The 23006-nt window shown below is 47.3% G+C and overlaps 1 protein-coding gene across 4 annotated transcripts in view; it reads left to right on the top strand.

The window, feature by feature from the left end:
• Positions 1-4064: 4064 nt before the first annotated feature.
• Positions 4065-23006, top strand: part of LOC140391832 (solute carrier family 35 member F2-like) — a 142571-nt gene continuing 123629 nt past the window's right edge. For all 4 annotated transcript variants that reach the window (XR_011935195.1, XR_011935194.1, XM_072476775.1 and 1 more), the window contains exon 1: positions 4065-4209. Coding sequence is in view for 2 of the 4 variants with exons in the window: in XM_072476775.1 (XP_072332876.1) it covers positions 4112-4209 (98 nt within the window). In the remaining 2 variants the exon portion in view is untranslated. The remainder of the gene's footprint in view (positions 4210-23006) is intronic.

The raw sequence follows: 23006 nt of genomic DNA, 5'->3' as shown, positions 1-23006 counted from the left end.
CCGATATTTGACTAGATCTGAAAATACAGACAGATGTTTAAGAAGGAAAGACTGAACAACATTTAAACATTGATAAGATAGAGCGGCATGGTGGCACAATGGTTAGCACTGATGCCTCACGGCGTCGACATCCCAGGTTCGATCCCGGCCCTGGGTCATTGTCCGTGTGGAGTTTGCACATTCTCCCCGTGTCTCCATCGGTCTCAACCCCCACAACCCAAAAGATGTGTAGGGTAGGTTGATCGGCCATTCTAAATTTCCCCTTAATTGGAAAAAAATAATAGGATACTCTAAATTTATAAAAAAAGCAATGTTAAGATATTTTTTCCACTTGAGATGTCACTTTTTCATTAAAAAATCAAGGAGGTGTGTCAGGTAGCATCTTCATTCATTAAAACTAATTGTGTTTAATAATAATCTTTATTATTGTCACAAGTAGGCTTACATTAACACTGCAATGAACTTACTGTGAAAATCCCCTAGTCGCCACACACTGGTGCCTGTTTAGGTACATAGAGGGAAAATCTAGAATGTCCAATTCACCAAACAGCACTTGTGGGAGGAAACCAGAGCACCCGGAGGAAACCCACACAGACACGGGGAGAACGTGCAGACTCCGCACAGACAGTGATCCAAGCGGGATTCGAACCCGAGACCCTGGCGCTGTGAAGCAACAATGCTTTATTTCCATGTAAGTTTGCTTTTGATGAGCAATTCCATTGTTTTACTAGGAATTGGCTGGTAGTATACAATGTCCTGTATTAAATCTATCCCTCTTGTGTATGGTTACTTGCACATTACGTTATTTCTATCTTAATTAATCAACAATAATTGACTTTCTAATATTATTATACTATTTCAAAATTCATCCAATATCTCTCTTTTAATTGGTTTGGATAGAATCCCGCCCTAGGTCTGTTTTTGAATCCTTCATCTTATTGTTGACCAAATCTTTAGTTCTGGCAGATACATTTTGTATCAGTTCGGCTCTTTGCTAAAGTCTTTGCCAGTGATTACTTGAGAGACGTATTTATCTAATATACAAAATGCTCTCTGCTCATTGTCATGATATCCACATCAGCATATTATGGTGCAATCACACACACACTGATGGACAGGTAGATGGACCAACCAGCACACACACAACATCACAGCCAATCACCAGTGAGAGCACACGCACTATAAAACAGGGAACACCATAGTTCCCGCTCATTCTACCAGGAGATAGCTCAGAGCACAGAGCTCACAGCGTGCCACTCAGACATACACCATGTGCTGAGTGCCTCATTAAGATAGTGCGAGGGCTGGGTCCACAGGTTAGCTGGTGAAGTACGAACCACAGCCAGAAGTTAATAGTTATTATTGTACAGAATAATAAAACAGAGTCGTACCATCTACAATCGTGTTGGTTTGTTTGTGTATCGGAACACCCAACACGACATGATACCAAGACTGGAAACTCGCCAGCGACTGTGAGACCTACCTGCACCTCTTCAGAGATCCGCCATCCTGTGCCATGGACACCATCAGCCCGCCCGCCGCAGCCGCTCCAAATCGCTGGAAATCTCGGCGTCAACTGGAAGCTGTTTAAACAGCGCTTCCAGCTCTTCCTAGAAGCCACAGACAGGGAGAATGCATCGGACACCAGGAAGATCGCCCTCCTCCTCTCCACGGCGGGGCAACACGCCATCCACATCTACAACTCCCTGGCATTCGCGGAAGGCGAGGACAAGATGAAGTACAAGACGGTCCTTCTAAAATTTGTGGAACACTTCAATGTGGAAGTTATTGAGAGCTTCGAGAGGTACCTCTTCCAGCAGCGCCTGCAGGGTAAGGATGAGCCTTTTCAATCTTATCTGACACACCTCCGTATCCTCGCGCAGTCCTGCGGCTATGAGGCCACCTCCGACTCCATGATTCGGGATCAGGTAGTTTTTGGGGTCACCTCGGACACTCTACGCCAGTAGCTCCTCAAAATAAAGTGCCTCACCCTAGCCACCGCCATCGAAACCTGCGTCCTCCACGAAAACGCGACTAGCCGGTACTCCCAATTCCAGGCGGCAGAATCGGCACGGCGGGGGTCCTACGAGGCCGAGCGGGTCCAATCGATCGAGTTCCTCCCGGCCCGCGGCCCCAATGAGGGCGGCCATTTTGAGCACTTTCCGAGGCCTCCTGCGCTTGTACGCGCCAAAAGAGGGGACGTCGACGCAGAGGGACGTGATGCGCAGGCGCACTCAATGCAAGACCGCACCGTGCATTCGCGGTGGCGCAACGAACGCCATGACGTCACGACGTGCGGCAACTGTGGATCCGCACACTTAAAGTGGCAATGTCCAGCTAAAACGCGACAATGCCTCCGCTGTGGCAGGATGGGCCATTACGCTGCCTGCTGTCGAGCAGCTCAACTTACCAACCCTCCGCAATTCCGCCAGCCTCGCAGGGACGTGTGGGCCATTCAGACCACATACACCGAGTCATACCCTGACGACGTGCAGACCGGTGACACCGACGACCGGGAACCCTTCCGCGTTGCGGTAATAGACAGGAACCGGATGTCCCCAAGTAGGACCCACCAGCCGATGCCAGTGCACAGCATTAATCCGGGCGATGAATGGTGTGCCACCCTAACGGTGAACCCAAATTTGTCGCCCACCTAATAAACTGGACTTATGAGCCTGTTTGCACATTGGACTCACCGATTTGTTGTGCAATAATGTTAACGTGTTTCTTTCTTGTCGTTCCAGGAGTTCTCTTTCGATATTTGATGATTGCACTTGTTTTGTTTGTGGTACAACCTCGTTGCTCTGTTGCACCTGACACCTTCCTCTGTATATAGTTTAGCCTCATGTACATGTTGTAAATATTGCACACACATACTCAGATGCACTCAGTACACACCAATATTTATTACAATGTCGGCACATATCCTTGTGAAAAGGGGGATGTCATGATATCCATATTAACATATCATGGTGCAATCACACACACACACTGATGGACAGGTAGATGGACCAACCAACACACACATAACATCACAGCCAATCACCAGTGAGAGCACACGCACTATAAAACAGGGAACACCACAGTTCCCGCTCATTCTACCAGGAGATAGCTCAGAGCACAGAGCCCACAGCGCACCACTCAGACATACACCATGTGCTGAGTGCCTCACTAAGATAGTGCTAGGGCTGGGTCCACAGGTTAACTGGTGAAGTACGAACCACAGCCAGAAGTTAATAGTTATTATTGTACAGAATAATAAAACAGAGTCGTACCATCTACAACCGTGTTGGTTCGTTTGTGTATCGGAACACCCAACACGACACTCATCAAGGTTTTTGCCCTATTAGCATTCATTGGAAAAAAATAATTCATTAAGCTTCTCTCACAGATTACTTGATACTCATGTTACATTAGGTTCTGGTGTTTATTGTATCCATACTGTATTTTTCTTTGGGACTGTGGTTTCTAGCTGCACAGAGTTCATGTGCTCTCTGGCAAACATTAAATCAAGTAATCAGCTTACCTCTGCATAACATTGTGAAACTGCCATAAAATCTGCAGCAAGTAAAACTGCATATGTGATTTTTATGTCAGCAAACCCTCCAAAAGATATTACAAATAAATTGCACCCAATATCTGCAGGTCATAAAACCTGCATGAAGGTTAACTTATTCACTAAATGGTACTGCAACTATTTAATTTTCTAACATTTCAATCGATTAAAAGGAAACATTAATGTACAGTGTAACAAAATGTTTACTAGCTGACGTAGTTAGGGAGTCCCAGCTAAAATTATCATTTTTTTTCTTTAAAAAAATTGTAATCATGAAGCACGAACGCTCTATTATTGAAACTATTGCTGCAATGATGATTGATTATTTTTCCGCACTACTAATAAACATGATTAGTCATCCCACTGGCCTTTCACAATAACTTTGTCAAATGGGCGAACTCACACAATATCTTATTTCATTGTTCACTAAGAGGGTTAATCATTCAGCCAGTTTCTCAGCAATCAGCTGGAGTTAATAAATGAGCCAGATCAGTTTCTCAGTGCCCATTGGTTTTGGATCTCCTCTTTGGTTTTCTATGTACTTCACCTTGAGCAATGGAGAACAGTGAGGGAATACCACAAAGGCGCAGCGAATCCAAGAACTTTTTTGTCAATTTGATGGAAAAAACCAATGCAAGGGAATGTCTGACATGGTAAGTGATTTGAAAGTTGAACATTAACTGTTCAATGTCACATTTATCAGTTGGAGGAACAATAACACTGAAGCCATCAGTCTTTCAAGCAGAAGAAAGCATCTGACAAAAGTGAACTGCATTTGCTCTTATGAAAAATAGTAAAATAATTATGTTTTGACTGTTTAACCTGGAATGTTATCTACCTCCTTTAAGTCATTCCTCTTTTGCACTTGTGTAGCTTTCCGTCTCATAAGATGGTGTTTTCGCCATGGTGGTCAACTCTGTTGTTTAGCACTGCCTGATGTGACTTACAAATCCCACACCGGCATGGCAGTCTCTGTCATATGTGACCCAGTGGCCACTTCAATGTCGAGAAGCTCTTTGGGTATACAGCTGTCATCCATCCAACAAATGCAGCTGAGTGTATGCTGATAGAATTAGCACACTCCTGCACTTCTGAATTGGTGACTTTGTCCTGCTAAGAGATGCTAAGGATACGCTTGAGACAGCGAAGGTTAAAACTGTTCAGCCTTTTCTTCTGCCTAGTAATATGCCGTCCAAGTCACAGCACTGTAGAGGATGTGCTGAGGACACAGATATGGTAAACTAACATTTGGCGTTCTCAGTCAGGCTGCTGTTATTCCACTCTCTCTTACTTAGATTGGATATAACAGTTTTTGCAATGTGTGTGTTGATTTCAAGTGACAGATTGCTAATGATTATGGGGTTGCGATATGTGAAGCCGTTCACAACCTCCAGAATCACATTGTCAAAGCTGATAGATGGCAGTATTCAATATCCTGGATCATGACATTTGTCTTTCTGTTGCTGATGGTCAATCTCAACTCGTTACAGGCATGAGTGAGTCTGTTCTTTGCTGTTGCAAGTGTTCCTCAGTATAAATGCTGGTGCAGCATAATCAGCATACATCAACTCTCTGATAAGGGCCTGATGCCCCTTTGTCTTGGATTTCAGACGAGCAAGGTTGAACATCTTTGTCAGCTCTGGTATGTAAGCAGGCACCCTTTGTAGATGACCTGAAGGCATCTGACGGCAGCAAACAGAAATATGCCAAAAGTGTTGGTGCTAGCACATTAAAAGTATTTAACCCCACTGCATATCTCAAAGGGTTCCAGTGTTGCTCTGTGACAGCTGATCTTATCCATTATATTGTCATGGAAAGAGGAGACCACACTGAGCAGCTTTGGTGGACAGCCAATATTCTCCAGCAGCTTTAATAGACCACTGCTGCTCACATGGTCAATTGCTTTGGTGGGATTGATGAAGCCAATACTTAGAGATCTCCTTTGTTGACAGCATTTTGCTCACAGCTACTGGACTAAGAAGATCACGTCAATTATATTCCTGTTCTGAAACATACTGGAATTTGGGATAGATATGACCAGCCAGGATCTGCAGTCTGACAAGGACAACAGAGGCAAATACTTTCCCACAATGGTCAGCAAGGAGATGCCTAGATAATTGTTGCAGTTGCTGCAGTCACCCTTGTTCTTGTACAAGGTCACAATCTTTGCATCGTGCATATACTGGGTTACTGCCCCCTCCCAGCAGCAGAAACAGAGATGTTCATGCAGATGCTGCTGGAGAGCCGGTTTCCTGTGCTTGATGAATTCAGGCCGTATAGCATCAGTACCTGGAGCTTTGCCTGTGGCAAGCGAATCAATAACTTTGCTAAGCTTCTCCATTATGGGTTCGATACCCAGTTCTGCCTTGCCAGGTAGGCTTTCTATGGTGTCTAGGCCTACCTCAGTCACTATTCACCCTAGAGTACAACTCAAGGTAGTATTCCACTAATCTCTCCAACTGCTTATTGCAGTCAGTGATGGCTTCCCCTACTAACTGAGCCATTCCCTTTATTTTAAAAAATAATAATATTTTATTGAAGGTTTCACATTTAACAAACAAGAACTGAACTAAAACACAACAATTGCGAAAATTGTTCAAACATGGTAAGCGTTAACAACACAAGAAATCCGGGATAGAAAAATCACAACAAAAGCTATATCCAAATCCCCCCTGTTTCCTCCTGAACACCACCCATAAATGCTACCTCCCCTCCACTAACAGCTGATGGTAATTAATTCTTTGAAATAAGAGATAAATGGCTGCCACCTCAGGTAGGATCCTTTACCGATCCTCTGACGGTGTACTTGACCTTTTTCAGGTATAAAAAGTCCATAAGGTCAGCCAACCAGGCCGAGGAACTAGCTGGAGCGTACTCTCTCCATCCCAGCAGAGACCGCATTCGGACTATCAGTGAGGCAAAGGCGAGCTCATCCGCCCTCACCCCGGCACCCTGATGACTTAAAAATGGCCACCCATGGTCAAGGCTCCAGATCAATGTTAACAACCGCTGACTTGGTGTTAAAGAAGGAGACCCAAAAGCTTACCATCTATGGACAAGAGCAGAACATGTGGGTATGGTTGGCGGGCCCACGGGAACACCGCTCGCACCTGTCCTCCACTCCATCAAAGAACCCGCTCATCCTAATTTTGGTCAGATGAGCTCTATGAGCCACCATGACTTGGATGAGGCTGAACCGCGCACAGGATGAGGTGGAATTTACCCTACAGAGGGCCTCATTCCACATATCCTCACCTAAGATGGATCCCAACTCCTCCTTTTTGCCTTCACCCGATCAAGCGACAAAGATTCCAGTGAGATGATCTGCTCATAGAGTTTGAGTTTGACCACCCAATTGTCGGCCCCTTTGGAGGTACATAGAACATTACAGCGCAGTACAGGCCCTTCGGCCCTCGATGTTGCGGCGACCTGTGAAACCATTCTAAAGCCCATCTACACTATTCCCTTATCGTCCATATGTCTATCCAATGACCATTTAAATGCCCTTAGTGTTGGCGAGTCCACTACTGTTGCAGGCAGGGCATTCCACGCCCTTACTACTCTCTGAGTAAAGAACCTACCTCTGACATCTGTCCTATATCTATCTCCCCTCAATTTAAAGCTATGTCCCCTCGTGCTAGACATCACCATCTGAGGAAAAAGGCTCTCACTGTCCATGCTATCTAATCCTCTGATCATCTTGTATGCCTCAATTAAGTCACCTTTTAACCTTCTCTCTAACGAAAACAGCCTCAAGTCCCTCAGCCTTCCCTCATAAGATCTTCCCTCCATACCAGACAACATTCTGGTAAATCTCCTCTGCACCCTTTCCAATGCTTCCACATCCTTCTTATAATGCGGCAACCAGAATTGCACGCAATACTCCAAATGCGGCCGCACCAGAGTTTTGTACAGCTGCAACATGACCTCATGGCTACGAAACTCAATGCCTCTACCAATAAAAGCTAACACACCGTACGCCTTCTTAACAACCCTCTCAGCCTGGGTGGCAACTTTCACGGATCTATGTACATGGACACCGAGATCTCTCTGTTCATCCACACTACCAAGAATCTTACCATTAGCCCAGTACTCTGTCTTCCTGTTATTCCTTCCAAAATGAATCACCTCACACTTTTCTGCATTAAACTCCATTTGCCACCTCTCAGCCCAGCACTGCAGCTTATCTATGTCCCTCTGTAACTTGTAACATCCTTCCGCACTGTCCACAACTCCACCGACTTTACTGTAATCTGCAAATTTACTCACCCATCCGTCTACGCCCTCCTCCAGGTCATTTATAAAAATGACAAACAGCAGTGGGCCCAAAACAGATCCTTGTGGTACACCACTAGTAACTTGACTCCAGTCTGAACATTTCCCATCAACCACCACCCTTTGTCTTCTTCCAGCTAGCCAATTTCTGATCCAAACTGCTAAATCACCCTGAATCCCATGCCTCCGTATTTTCTGCAGTAACCTACCATGGGGAACCTTATCAACCGCTTTACTGAAATCCATATACACCACATCAACTGCTTTACCCTCATCCACCTGTTTGGTCACCTTCTCAAAGAACTCAATAAGATTTGTGAGGCACGACCTACCCTTCACAAAACCATGTTGACTATCTCTAATCAAATTATTCCTTTCCAGGACTTTCCAAGACTTTGCCCACAACAGAAGTAAGGCTCACTGGTCTATCGTTACCGGGGTTGTCTCTACTCCCCTTCTTGAACAAGGGGACAACATTTGCTATCCTCCAGTCTTCTGGCACTATTCCTGTAGACAAAGATGACTTAAAGATCAAAGCCAAAGGCTCAGCAATCGCCTCCCGAGCTTCCCAGAGAATCCTAGGATAAATCCCATCAGGCACAGGGGTCTTATCTATTTTCACACTTTCCAGAATTGCTAACACCTCCTCCTTATGAACCTCAAGCCTTTCTAGTCTAGTAGCCTGAATCTCAGTATTCTCCTCGACAACATTGTCTTTTTCCTGTATGAACACTGACAAAAAATATTCATTTAGCACCTCTCCTATTTTTTCGGACTCCACGCACAACTTCCCACTACTGTCCGTGACTGGCCCTACTCTTACCCTAGTCATTCATTTATTCCTAACATCTATAGAAAGCTTTAGGGTTATCCTTGATCCTACCTGCCAAAGACTTCTCATGTCCCCTCCTGACTCTTCTTAGTTCTCTCTTTAGGTCCTTCCTAGCTAACTTGTAACTCTCGAGTGCCCTAACTGAACCTTCATGTCTCATCTTTACATAAACCTCCTTCTTCCTCTTGACAAGTGTTTTGACTGCTTTAGTAAACCACAGTTCCCTCGCTCGACCACTTCCTCCCTACCTGACAGGTACATACTTATCAAGGACACCCAGTAGCTGTTCCTTGAACAAGCTCCACATTTCCATTGTGCCCATCCCCTGCAGTTTTCCTCTTCATCCGATGCATCCTAAGTCTTGCCTCATCGCATCATAACTGCCTTTCCCCCAGATATAACTCTTGCCCTGCAGTATATACCTATCCCTTTCCATCACTAAAGTAAACGTAATCGAATTGTGGTCACTATCACCAAAGTGCTCACCTACGTCCAAATCTAACACCTGTCCTGATTCATTACCCAGTACCACATCCAATATGGCCTCGCCTCTCGTTGGCCTATCTACATACTGTGTCAGGAAACCCTCCTGCACACATTGGACAAAAACGGACCCATCTAAAGTACTCGATCTATAGCGTTTCCAGTCAATATTTGGAAAGTTAAAGTCCCCCATAACAACTACCCTGTTGCTTTCGCTCCTATCCAGAATCATCTTTGCAATCCTTTCCTCTACATCTCTGGAACTTTTCGGAGGCCTATAGAAAACCCCTAACAGGGTGACCTCTCCTTTCCTGTTTCTAACCTCAGCCCATACTACCTCAGTAGACGAGTCCTCATCAAACGTCCTTTCTGGCACCGTAATACTGTCCTTGACTAACAGTGCCACCCCTCCCCCTCTTTTACCACCTTCCCTGAGCTTACTGAAATATCTAACCCCGGCACCTGCAACAACCATTCCTGTCCCTGCTCTATCCATGTCTCCGAAATGGCTACAACATCGAAGTCCCAGGTACCAACCCATGCCGCAAGTTCACCCACCTTATTCCAGATGCTCCTGGCATTGAAGAAGGCACACTTTAAACCACCTTCCTGCCTGCTGGTACACTCCTGCAACTTTGAAACCTTACTCATGACCTCACTACTCTCAACCTCCTGTATACTGGAGCTACAATTCAGGTTCCCAATCCCCTGCTGAACTAGTTTAAACCCTCCCGAAGAGCATTAGCAAATTTCCCCCCCAGGATATTGGTACCCCTCTGGTCCAGGTGTAGACCATCCCATTTGTAGAGGCCCCACCGACCCCAGAATGAGCCCCAATTATCCAGAAATCTGAAACCCTCCCTCCTGCACCATCCCTGTAGCCACGTGTTCAACTCCTCTCTCTCCCTATTCCTCGGCTCGCTAGGAATAGAGAGAGAGACGAGTTGAACACGTGGCTACCCCCTGTGAGTTCTCTGCACCCTACCCGCCCACATAAAGGAATTCACTAACTTGTTCACTCTAACGAAGAAGGATTTAGCGAGAAAAATAGAAAGGCATTGGAACAAAAATAGAAACCTTGGCAGAATGTTCATTTTGATGATTTGAACTCTGGCCGCCAGGGGCAACGGAAGGCTACTCCATCTCTGCAAATCGAGTCTCACCTTTTCTAACAAACTTAGAAAGTTTGACTTCTGAAGCCTATATCAATCATTTGTCACTTGGATGCCCAGACACTGGAAGCTATCTCTGGCCCAGCAGAAGGGTAATACTCCCAAATTGGCTCCCCTCCTTGGGGGATTAACGGGAAAATATTCATGCTTTCCTAGGTTTAACTTATAACCTGAAAAGGAGCTAAAGTCATTCAGCAGCCTCATAATCTCATCTATACAGGAGATGGGATCTGTGACAGACAGGAGTAGGGCACCAGCAGTGTTCCCCCCCCCGAACAATCCAGCTCCATCCCTCAGAAGTCCTCAGTGCTATTGCCAGAGATTCTATTGCCAGAACAAAAAGGGGTGGCGACAATGGGCACCCTGTCTTGTAATCCTGCTCAGAGGAAAGTATCCCGATCTTGTTGCATTGGTACGAATGCTAGCCATGGGGTTCATGTACAGCAGCTGCACCCAAAAATAAATATCTGCCAAACCCAAACCTCCCAAATACCTCAATAAGGTACTTCCACTCCACTTTATGGAATGCTTTCTCTGATACATAGCTATCTCACCTCTGGCTCGGGGTACGAAGAAGGCGAGAGGACAGCATTCAGGACCCGCTGTATATTAGAGGACAGCTGCCTACCCTTCACAAATCCCATCTGGTCTTCTACCACTATATCTGGGACACATGGTTCTAACCGCAAAGCCAGCACCTTAGCCAGTACCTTGGCATCAACATTTAGCAGCAAAATGGGCCTGTAAGAACCACAATCCGTGGGGCCTTATCTTTCTTTAAAATAGGGGAGATGGAACCCTGCATAAAGGTATCAGGCAGATAACCTCGAGCTAAAGCGTCGTTGAACATATCTACCATTACTGGTACTAGCTGGTCAGAGAAGTTTTTGTAAAATTCAACAGAATACCCATCAGGGCCCGGGCTTTATTCATCTGCATGAACCTAATCCCCTGAACACTTCATGTGAGTCTAGCGGGGCCTCCAGCTCCTCCCTACTCTCCTCCACTACTCTCGGGAAGGACAATCTATCAAGAAATTTGGTCACATCTGACACCTCCTCCGATGACTCCGACCTGTACAGAACCCTGTAGAACACCTCAAAAGCCACATTGACTTTGCTCGGTGTTGTCACTAAACCACCCTTCGAGTTCTTGATTAATCTGCTTTATCTCCTGATAGGCCACCTGCTGCCTCAGCTGGTGCGCAAACAGATGACCTGCCTTCATAAACTGCATCCCTCGCACGTCGTAGCTGCCCTTCCAGTGGATACCAAGTCAAACTGCACCTGGATCCCCTTCCAGGTTGCAAACAGCTTTGGGGTAGGAGCCTCCGAGCAGAGGGTCTGTTTCCAGGATCTATCCTACTAAATGCTGCCATTCCTCCCTCACTGCCCTATCTAAGTGTGCTTTATATGAGATCACCTCTCCTGTTGTCACTGGCTTAAGAGCCTCCCATAGTCAAGCTCATGTCATGCCCAGTATAAGCATTTCATATTATGAACTTCCAGTCAATACATTTAACCTTGGACACAAACAAATTGTAATAAATCATGCATGCAAACCATGTGACATTTGCTACTAGGAAAACAAACAATATCAAGTATCTAGTGAATTTTAAACTAAATATGGACCTGGTAAGGCTACCTCACAGTCAGTTGTGGAATTCACACATCTCATTGTTTAGGGATGGGCCAAAATATAGATACAATGGAGTGTTAGACTGTCTGCCCCGGGTTTCATATTGGACAAGAGGGAAGATTGAAATTAGAAAATATTAACCTGACATCAGTAGTGAGGAAAATGCTAGAATCTATTATAAAGAATGTGATAACTTGGCACTTTGAAAATAATGGTAGGATTAGAGAGAGTCAACACAGATTTATGAAATTAATTAATTTTTGACAAAGCTATTCATTTTTTGAGGATATAATGAACAGAATACATGAGGGGGACCCAATGGATGTGGCATATTTGAATATTCAGAAGGTTTTAATAAGGCTTCAAGCAGGAGGTTAGTAAGCAAAGTTAGAGCACATGGGATTTGGGATAATATAATGGAATGGATTCAAAATTGGTTAACAGACAGAAAAAAAGAGTGTTGGAATAAATGGATCATTCTCAGGTTGGCAGGCTGTGACTAGTGGAGTGTTGGATGCGATGGGCTGAACGGCCTTTTCTGTGCTGCAGACCAATAGGACTCCTTGACCAGTGCTTGGGCCCCATCCAACTCTTCACAATCAATGTCAATGATTTGGATAGAACAAATGCACCAAATGTAATATTTCGAGGTTTGCTGATAACTTAAAATTCAGTGAAAATGTGAGTTGTGAGGAGGATGCGAAGAGGCTTCCTGGGGATTTAGATCGGCTAAGAGAGTGAACAACAACATGTGGATGATTGGTGGTGCAGGTGGATTTTACTGGAGGTTGGCAGGAATTTTTGCAGGACTATTTGAAGGGTGTTTTTGAGGATATTCATTGGACTCTTTGCAGAATCCTTTGAAGGAATCTTTCCAGTGGGATTTTGAAAGAATTTCCCAGTGGCAGCTGCACTTATGCTTTTCTCTTTTCTCTGTGCAGCTCCCTGTAGCAATTGACAGCATTGTTAATACTTCTGTTGATGGTTAGTAGAGTGGCACAGTGGAAGCCTGCTGGGCCCATAACTCAGAGGTCCATGGATCAAAACCATTCTCTACTATTTATGTTCATGCTTCTGTTTACAATTGAACTGCGCTCTCTCCTTCATCAAAGATGGCGAAGATCTCTCTACTAACCATCAACAGAAGCATTAACAACGCTGTCAATTGCTACAGGGAGCTGTACAGAGAAAAGAAAGCATAATCCTTTCAAAGTCCCAATGCAAAGTTTCCTTCAAAGGATTCTGCAAAGAGTCTGATGAATGTCCTCAAAATACTCTTCAAATAATCCTTCACAAATTCCTGCTAATCTCCCGCCTGGTGGGATATTAAGGTCCTGTCAAAGTAAATGGGAATTTAAATGGACCATCGCATCTGCTGGCGGGAGACGCACCATGGCGAGGCTGTAAAATCCTGGCCTTTTTTTAGCTTTCCTATGGTGGGATCAATTTATTGTTGGTGTTTTCTACATTTTTTTAACTTTATAATATTAATGTACATGTTTGTAAGGAAATACATATTCCAAAAGCCTCTCCCCTGGAATGTAACCCCCATTTATAAAATTGTGCCTACTGGAGGTTATGTTTTGCATACATTGTTTCACATAATGGGTCCGATTTAATGGAAATGAAACAGAGCCCTGTGTCGGGCACGTTTAGCGGAGTGTTTCCCAGCGCTTGCATCACTAAGAATGACACCGCTATTAAGCGGGACTCTGCTTCATTTCTGGGCCTTGGCAAGGAATGCCCTGCCGAGGCCACACTTAGACCCATTTCCTGCACCAACGAGCTCCGCTCGCCAGTGCAGGAGATCAGGGCACCATTTTAAAATGGTGCCTCGATCGCTAGAAACCCCACCATGGCCTCCAAATCCCCCCACTTCCCTACTCAACCATGTGCCTGATCTCTGTCATGGTTAAGATGCCACCTGGGCACCTTGGCACCACCAGTCTGGAGCCCTGGCAGTGCCCTGCCAGCCTGGCTACATGGGCACCTTGGAAGTGCCAGGGTGGCATTCAGGTGGCACTGCCAGCATGCCAGGCTGGCAGTGACACAGTGCCTGGATGGCATCATGGGTGCCAGGGTAACGCCATGCCCAGAGCCCGACCGCCCAGTGGACACCGATCTCCTGGGAGATCCCCTGGTCCACTATTGTGGAAACCATTGCTAAACAGTTCCCGCTCAGGGTCTCTGAGGCAAGACCATTCGATCCGGGTGCTGGGTAGATCTGGCGTAGACATATTCAAGTGAGATTAACTACTCACTTGAATATGCAAATCTGGATCCAGATCGCAAAGCCTTGTGAGATCTCATTAAATCCCGCAAGGTGTGACAAGGCTGGTACATCTCGCGAGACCAGCCTCGTGGCATCCTAAATCGGGCGTGACAAGGCTGATAGATCACGCCCAACATCACAATTTCTAGGAACAAATTAATGATGGGAAGCAAGGACTTCCTGTAAGAGACTTAGCTGTTGACGCCTCAGAGCCTCATCTACAACTCCATGTTAAGTCAGGAGTGTGATGGCACACTCACAATGGTTGGATGGGTACAGTTACATCCAGAAGTAGTCCAATTCCAATCAGTAATGATTCCCAAAGGTAAAGGAGTCTAGAACTAGAGGGCATAGGTTTAAGGTGAGAGGAGAGAGATACAAAAGAGACCAGAGGGGAAGGTTTTTCACACAGAGGGTGGTGAGCATCTGGAACGGGCTGTCAAAGGCAGTGGTAGAGGCGGGTACAATGTTTTCCTTTAAAAAACAGTTAGACAGTTACATGGGCAGGGTGGGTATAGAGGGATATGGGCCAAATGCAGGAAAGTGGGACTAGCTTAGTGATAGAAACTGGGCGGCATGGTCAAGCTGGGCCGAAGGGCCTGTTTCCATGCTATGAACATCAATGTAAATCCCCTGGATTTTCACAATTGCTACTGTTCTCAACATGTAGCCCTTCCACAACAGGTGCAATGTAGCTGCTCTATTCATGATCTATACTTCTACAGGATATACTGCAGCAACTCACCAACCTCAACAACAGCTTGTGATGTCTAATATTGAGAAGGCAACAGTATGGTTGCATCAAGTTCCATAAATAACTATTTAAGTTGCATGTTTTCTGACTTGCACACGCACCGTTTCTTCATCGGCTCTGGGTCAAAATCCTTGAATTCCTCACACTATTATTGTGGGAGTACTATCACCACAAGGATGGCATCAATTCAAGATCACCATCAATGTCCCAGGGAAACCAATGGGCAACAAATGTGGTGTTGCCATCCCAGGAATAAATCTAAAAAAAGTTTGAGGCCTACCTGTTTTTGGTATAAGGGAGAATGACTGATAATTGGAAAATATACCTGGTAAAAGATCATTTTTATTGTGAATGGACAAACCATCATTAATTTCTATTGAACAAGTAAAACCTTTTAATACTGTATTCTGATTGTGAAAAACAAAATCTGATTTTCAATGTTCAGTTATCCTCGCCCACCATTTTTGTGAGTAGGTCCTTTCAGACATTAAAGGCGTCGATGGCAAATAAAGCAGAAGTGCTTCAAGATTTGGACTTACCATTGTCATTCTTTTGACTTTAATAGAGGAACTTTTCTTGTCATCTGAGCACCCAATTCAACTAAATGGATTACCACATTCTAATCTGATTATGAAATTAAATTTGGAACAGTTGTTGATTAAATTAAACTTTTCATATATTACTAGTTCATTATGCAAATAGCCTTTTAAGTCTTTTAACTGCAAATAAAATGATGATAGCATTTTCCATTAAGTTGCTAAACTAGTTATTGTTCATTTTTGTCTTTATCTTTTCCTTCTAAAACAAAGGAAATCTGTGAAGAAAATCTGAAATAGACTTTTATCAATGATTTATCATGTTTGATGATCTGTAAACTGTAAAAGTTCAAAGTACAAGCTTACTTTAATGATTCCAATTGTAGGTGTCGGTGGAAATCATTCGAGAACTTTGGTAAATTCTGCAGTGATGTAATATGCAGGGTGAATGTCCCCTATTTTGGGTGTTACCACTATTTCACAGTAACTTCATTGCAGTGTTAATGTAAGCCTAATTGTGACAATAAAGATTATTATTATTATAAAGAGCCACATGCTGTGAATATGTGAATACACACAGAAAGCTGCCATGTTGCCTGTCCATACTTCCATTTTGAAAAAAGCTTTTAAACACATGTAAAGGTTTGAAAACAGAAATGTGCATTTAAAACAGATGTTCTTAAAATCTAAAATATCATAATTACGTTTGTGACAAGAAACAAATACTTGAAATATTCATTCATAGAATGAATCATAGAATTGTTCAGGAGGAGGCCATTCAGCCTGTTGTATCTGCACTGGCTGTTTAAATGAGCAATTTGTGTCGTGTCATTCTCCCGCCTTCTCCCCAGAACCGGTGTTATGATCTGGCAGATGTTAATTTCCATACAAACCAAAATCAGAAAGGGAAATGTAGCCTACTTATCACAACCCTTTCCTTTTTGTATTTTGATGATGAGAAGATTAGTTTACTGAATTCACAAGCCACAAATTCCAGTCACACTTTTGGGATTTTAATCATTAAATTAAAACATTTATGAACACAAAAAAATATTACGGGTGCGATTCAGTAATCGGGTTGCACCCGGCACGGAACCAGGCACAGCAGGTGAACCAACCTCCGCACCGGACGCTGGGCTAATCGCGAGCCACCCGACTCGTTTCGCCCAGCTGTGTGAGATCCAGATCTGCATATTTAAATGAGCCAATACTAAATGTCTGTGAGACCTTGCCAGGGCACCGTTAAGTACTGGTCTCCAAAAATATGGACCAGGTGTAGCAGCACCTCAGGGGGTCTCACAGGCCATTTGAGACCCTCGGGTGGTTGGGAACAGGGCAGGTAGTAACCTGGCATGTCCCCGGGCACCTTGGCACTGCCATCCTGGCACCCTGGCAGTGCCACCCTGGGGGGGGGCTTTGCCCATTGAAGGAAATCGACTAAAGTGTGGCATTGGCAGGGGGAAACTTTCCAAGGCCCAAACACCTAGCAAAGTTCTGGAATAGCGGTGTGAATCTCAGCACTGCAGCCACTGAGAAGCACCCCAACAAACGCGCCCAAAAGCGGACTTTAACTTTTGCCTGCTGAATTGCACCCTGCATTTACAGAGTCAAAATTAATTTTACAGAACATTCTCCCCAAAGATACTTCCCACTTGGTTGGACTCACAACTAAACACCACCAAATGAAATAAATCGCCACCAGTTTTCACTTGCGCAGGAAGTGCAAATTCAGAGGTGATTCCCTAACCCAGTATTTTTCAAACTTTTTTCCCGGGGACCCATTTTTACCAACTGGCCAACCTTCACGACCCACGCCAACCGACCTTTAAGACCTACGCTGGCCGAGCTGCGCGACCCACCATTTTCTCTTACCTTGTTTGTTGCTGACAAAAATGGAGGAAATGGTTTTGAGTCCCTTTGGCCCCCGAACTTGTTGAAAAAAAAGGCTGCGACCGTATAAAAGAAATGCAGCCGCACTGCGCATGCGTGCCCAATCATCGGTGCGCATGCATATAGTTTTGCGCAAGCGCATCGATGATCGGTCGTGCATGTGCCGTGCGGCCGCATTTTTAAAAAAAAAAGGTTCGTGGACATTTTCGAGGACAAAAGCCGGCTGCTGCGCATGGATATGCACGATCAGGAGCGCCGCGATGGACGGCTCCGCGACCCTCCCAACATGCCCGCGACACGCCAGCGTGTCGCGCCCCTGAGTTTGAAAATGCCTGCCCTAACCCTTGCCATGCAAATGTAGGCATGGTGGGGATTGCGAGGGATTCCCTTGCAAATCTCTCTATTGGGCCACCATTTTAAACACAGAGACTGCACAAAGGTGAAAAAGACAAGGGGCAGGATTCTCCGACCCCCCGCCGGGTCAGAGAATCGCCGGGGGCTGGCGTGAATCCTGCCCCCGCCGTGTCCCGAATTCTCCGGCACCAGAGATTCGGCAGGGGCGGGAATTGCGCCGTGCCGGTCAGCGGACCCACCCCCGGTGATTCTCAGGCCCGCGATGGGCCGAAGTCCCGCCGCTGTCAACCCTCTCCCGGCGGTAAGGTAGGTTCCGTCGCTCCCTAAGTAGCCCCTCCTCGGGGGCCTCTGCATACCTCCTGTCTACCCTTAAAATCTCCCCCACCAACCTCTCCCTCTCCCTCCCCTCTCTCTTCTCCCTGTGGGCCCGAATGGAGATTAACTCTCCCCTGACCACCGCCTTCAACGCCTCCCAGACTACCCCCACCTGCACCTCCCCGTTGTCGTTGGCCTCCAAATATCTTTCAATACGCCCCCGTACCCGCCCGCACACCCCCTCATCTGCCAACAGTACCACATCGAGGCACCACAGCGGGCGCTGGTCCCTCTCCTCCCCCAACCCCAGCTCCCCCCAATGTGGGGCGTGGTCCGAGATGGCTATGGCCGAATATTCCGTTCCCTCCACTTTCGGTGTTAGTGCCCTACTCAAAATGAAAAAATCTACCCGGGAGTAGGCTCTATGGATGTGAGAAAAGAAGGAAAATTCCCTGGCCAGCGGCCTGGCAAACCTCCATGGATCCACTCCCCCAATCTGGTCCATAAACCCCCTGAGCACATTGGCTGCAGCCAGCCTCTTACCCGTCCTGGACCTAGAACAGTCCAGTGCTGGGTCCAGCACCGTGTTGAAGTCCCCCCCCCCCATTATCAAGTTTCCTACCTCCAGATCCGGAATCCGACCCAGCATGCGTTTCATAAATCCGGCATCATCCCAATTTGGGGCATATACGTTCACCAGTACCACCCGCACCCCCTGCAGCCTACCACTCACCATCACATATCGGCCTCCATTATCCACTACAATATTCAGTGCCTCGAACGACACCCGCTTCCCCACCAGTATTGCAACCCCTCTGTTCTTCACATCCAGCCCTGAATGAAAGACCTGCCCTACCCATCCCTTTCTCAGCCTAATCCGGATCGGGGGCCTACTCCCCCCCCCCCCCCCCCCCCCCCAGCCGACTACCAATCTCCTTTTCTAGGCTAGCCACGTGCCCGCGCCTCCCGCACCCTCCAGTTCCCCAGGCGGCGGACCCCCGTCCCGACTACCTCTCCTACTTCCAGCTCCCTTTTGGCCAATGCAGCAGCAACCCAGTTCCCCCCACCCCCCTGCCCCCTCCCCCCGCTAGATTCTCATCTAGCCATTTTGCTCCCCTTTCAGCTCCTTCCTAACTAATCTTCGTCTACCTTCACTGTCCTGCAACTTTGGTGATATTGCTGACTCCATGATCAGAGACCAAATCATTTTTGGAGTTCACTCTGATCCTCTGAGAGAGCAGCTTTTAAAAATCAAGCATATGACCCTGTCAGTCGCGATTGAAACATGTACAGTGCATGAGCACGCCAAAAATCGGTATTCCCAATGCAAATCGGCTGAAAATGAGAAACTTGCCTCCCGCGAGGCAGAGCGTGTGCTGGCCATCGCCCGGATGCAGCGCCTCAGCATTGATGAAAGCAGCCATTTCACGCGCTCTTCCCGGAGCCCCACGCATGCGCGATGCGAATGGGATAACGAAGCGGCCGATCACCACACGGCGCAGGTGCGACGACACATGGAGCGTAACGACGTCATGATGTGCCCGAACTGTGGCACCGCCCACTAAAAGAAACACTGCGCTGCAAGAGGCAGGCGCTGTTTAAATTGCGGAAAGCCTGGACACTATGCAGCCATGTGCAGGTCTGCACCACCAGTCAAGGGCCAGCGCTCCCAATTCCAACGCAAGCACGTTCGGAGTGTCCAACAAAGTTTACAGGATTCTGATCCTGGCATTACACGGATCTCGAGGACGATTGCCTGGAGTCCCCCCACCATGTGGGCATCATCACCACACGTGGACCTGCCTCACCGACATCATCACGGCGCCTGCCCATCCTCACTGTGGATTCTGCGGACGAATGGCGTGCGGTGATGCAAGTAAATCAATGCTCTATCCAGTTCAAGCTGGACACAGGTGCTTCTGCCAATCTCCTTTCACAGGCAGATTTCATCCGCATCAAGGAGCTACCCAAGCTCCTTCTAGCAGCCTGCCAGCTCCTGGACTATAAGGGCAATGCCATCACAGCACTGGGATCCTGCCATCTGCTCGTCTCCAACAGGAGCATTCACGCAAGGCTAAGGTTTGAAATCGTCAAGCCAGACAGGGCCTCCCTGCTCGGCGCACATGCATGCAAGCTGCTAAACCTTGTGCAGCGGGTCTACACAATGACCTCCCCCAATGTGGATCTTCAAGGCAGCATTGACGACCTCGCTCAGTATCCGGATGTGTTTGATGGGATGGGCACTCTGCCATATCGGTACAAGATCCTGCTGCGGCCTAATGCCACGCCTGTGGTCCACGCTCCACACCGGGTCCCGGCTCCACTGAAGGAGCGCCTGAAGGCGCAGTTGAAGGATCTTCAGGACCAGGGCATCATCTCCAAAGTTACAGAACCGACTGGCTGGGTCAGATCGATGGTATGTGTAAAGAAGCCTTCGGGGGAGCTGCGCATCTGCATTAAACCTAAGGATCTCAACCAGAATATCGTGTGGGAACATTACCCCATCCTGAAGCGGGAGCAACTAACAAGTGAGATGGCACAAGCCCGGTTTTTCACAAAGCTAGATGCGTCACACGGGTTCTGGCAAATACAGCTGGATGAGTCCAGCAGACGGCTCTGCACCTTCAACACACCGTTTGGCAGGTACTGCTATAATCATATGCCATTCGGCATTGTCTCGGCCTCGGATATCTTCCATAGAATCATGGAGCAGATGATGGAGGGCATTGAAGGGGTTTGTGTGTATGTGGACGACGTTATCATATGGCCCACAACCCCCGAAGAGCACATCTCTCGTTTCCAGCAAGTATTCCGCCGTGTCCATGCCAATGGCCTCAAGCTGAACAGGGCCAAGTGCTGCTTTGGCATGTCGATAGTGAAGTTCTTGGGTGACCAGATATCTCAGCAGGGTGTGTGCCCGGACACAGACAAGGTCAAGGCCATCGAAGCCATGAAGACCCCTGAAGACAAGAAGGCGGTGCTGCACTTCCTAGGCATGGTAAACTTTTTGGGCAAGTTTATTCCAAACCTGACCTCACACACCGCGGCCCCCAGACACCTGGTAAAAAAGTCCACTGCCTTTGAGTGGCAGGCAGCTCGTCAAGCAGAGTGGTTGGAGCTGAAAGCCAAGCTCACCACTGCACCTGTATTGGCATTTCTTGACCCTGACAGGGAAACGGAAATCTCGACAGATGCGAGCCAGGACGGCATCGGCACGGTGTTGCTCCAGCGCGATGACACCTCATCCTGGGCATCGGTTGCCTACGCATCACGGGCGATGACACCCACCGAGCAGCGGTACGCCCAAATTGAAAAAGAATACCTGGGCCTTCTCACTGGAATTCTCAAGTTCCACGATTATGTCTACGGCCTGCCGATGTTCACCATCGAGACGGACCACAGGCCTCTGGTCCACATTATCCACAAGGACCTGAACAACATGACGCCCCGGCTGCAGCGCATCCTCCTCAGACTCAGAAGGTACGACTTTGAGCTCGTGTACACGCTTGGCAAAGAGCTCATTATTGCGGATGTCTTGTCCCGCTCCAGAACCTTGCCTGCTGACCCGCCGGCATTCATCCAACAGATCGAATCACAGGTGCAGCTGTGGGCCAGCAACCTCCCGACGTCGGATGAAAAGGTGAACCGCATTCGTGCCGAGACAGCCAAAGACCCTCTTCTGCAGCGTGTCATGCGCCACCTCGGCAATGGCTGGCAAAAAGGGCAGTGCCCCCAATTCTTCAATGTGAAGGACAACCTGACAGTGGTTGATGGTATCCTCCTCAAGCTGGACCGCATTGTAATTCCACTCAATCTCCAGAGCTTGGTGCTCCGGCAAATCCACGAGGGATATCTGGGTGTCGAGAAGTGCAAGCGCAGAGCCAGGCAAGCTGTCTACTGGCCTGGGATTAGTCGGGACATCTCCAATATGGTCCTCAACTGTCCGATCTGTCAACGCTTCCAGCCAACACAGAGCAAGGAGACGCTTCAGCAGCACAAAATGGTGACCTCCCCGTGGTCCAAGGTGGGCATCGACCTCTTTCACGCCAATGGTCATGATTATGTGCTAATCATTGATTATTTTTCCAACTACCCAGAAGTCGTGAAGCTCTCGGACCTCACATCCAAGACCATCATCAAGGCCTGTAAGGAGACGTTCTCCAGGCATGGTTATTCCACTTACTGTCATGAGTGACAACGGTCCTTGCTTCAGCAGCCAAGAGTGGTCAAGATTTGCCCAACTATATCAGTTTCATCACGTCACTTCCAGCCCACATTGCCCGCAGTCATAGAATCATAGAATTTACAGTGCAGAAGGAGGCCATTCGGCCCATCGAGTCTGCACCGGCTCTTGGAAAGAGCACCCTACCCAAGGCCAACACCGCCACCCTATCCCCATAACCCAGTAACCCCAACCAACACTAAGGGCCATTTTGGACACTAAGGGCAATTTATCATGGCCAATCCACCTAACCTGCACATCTTTGGACTGTGGGAGGAAACCGGAGCACCCGGAGGAAACCCACGCACACACGGGGAGGATGTGCAGACTCTGCACAGACAGTGACCCAAGCTGGAATCGAACCTGGGACCCTGGAGCTGTGAAGCAATTGTGCTATCCAGCGGCAAGGTTGAGAAAGGGGTGCACATAGTGAAGCAGCTCATCTGCAATGCCGCGGATTCTGCTTCTGACGTCAACCTTGCGCTGCTTGCGTACAGGGCAACCCCTCTGTCTACCAGCATGTCACCAGCTCAACTCCTGATGAAAAGGGACCTGCGGACGACTCTTCCAGCCATACACTTGCCTGATCTGGATCACCTCCCGGTGCTGCAGAACAAAGAACAAAGAACAAAGAATATTACAGCACAGGAGCAGGCTCTTCGGCCCTCCCAGCCTGTGCCGATCCAGATCCGTTATCTAAACCTGTC

The sequence above is a fragment of the Scyliorhinus torazame genome, chromosome 15 (genome assembly GCF_047496885.1).
Source record: "Scyliorhinus torazame isolate Kashiwa2021f chromosome 15, sScyTor2.1, whole genome shotgun sequence".
Lineage (NCBI taxonomy): Eukaryota > Metazoa > Chordata > Chondrichthyes > Carcharhiniformes > Scyliorhinidae > Scyliorhinus > Scyliorhinus torazame.
The sequence above is the reverse complement of the archived record's forward strand: the minus strand, read 5'-3'. Positions and strand labels throughout refer to the sequence as shown.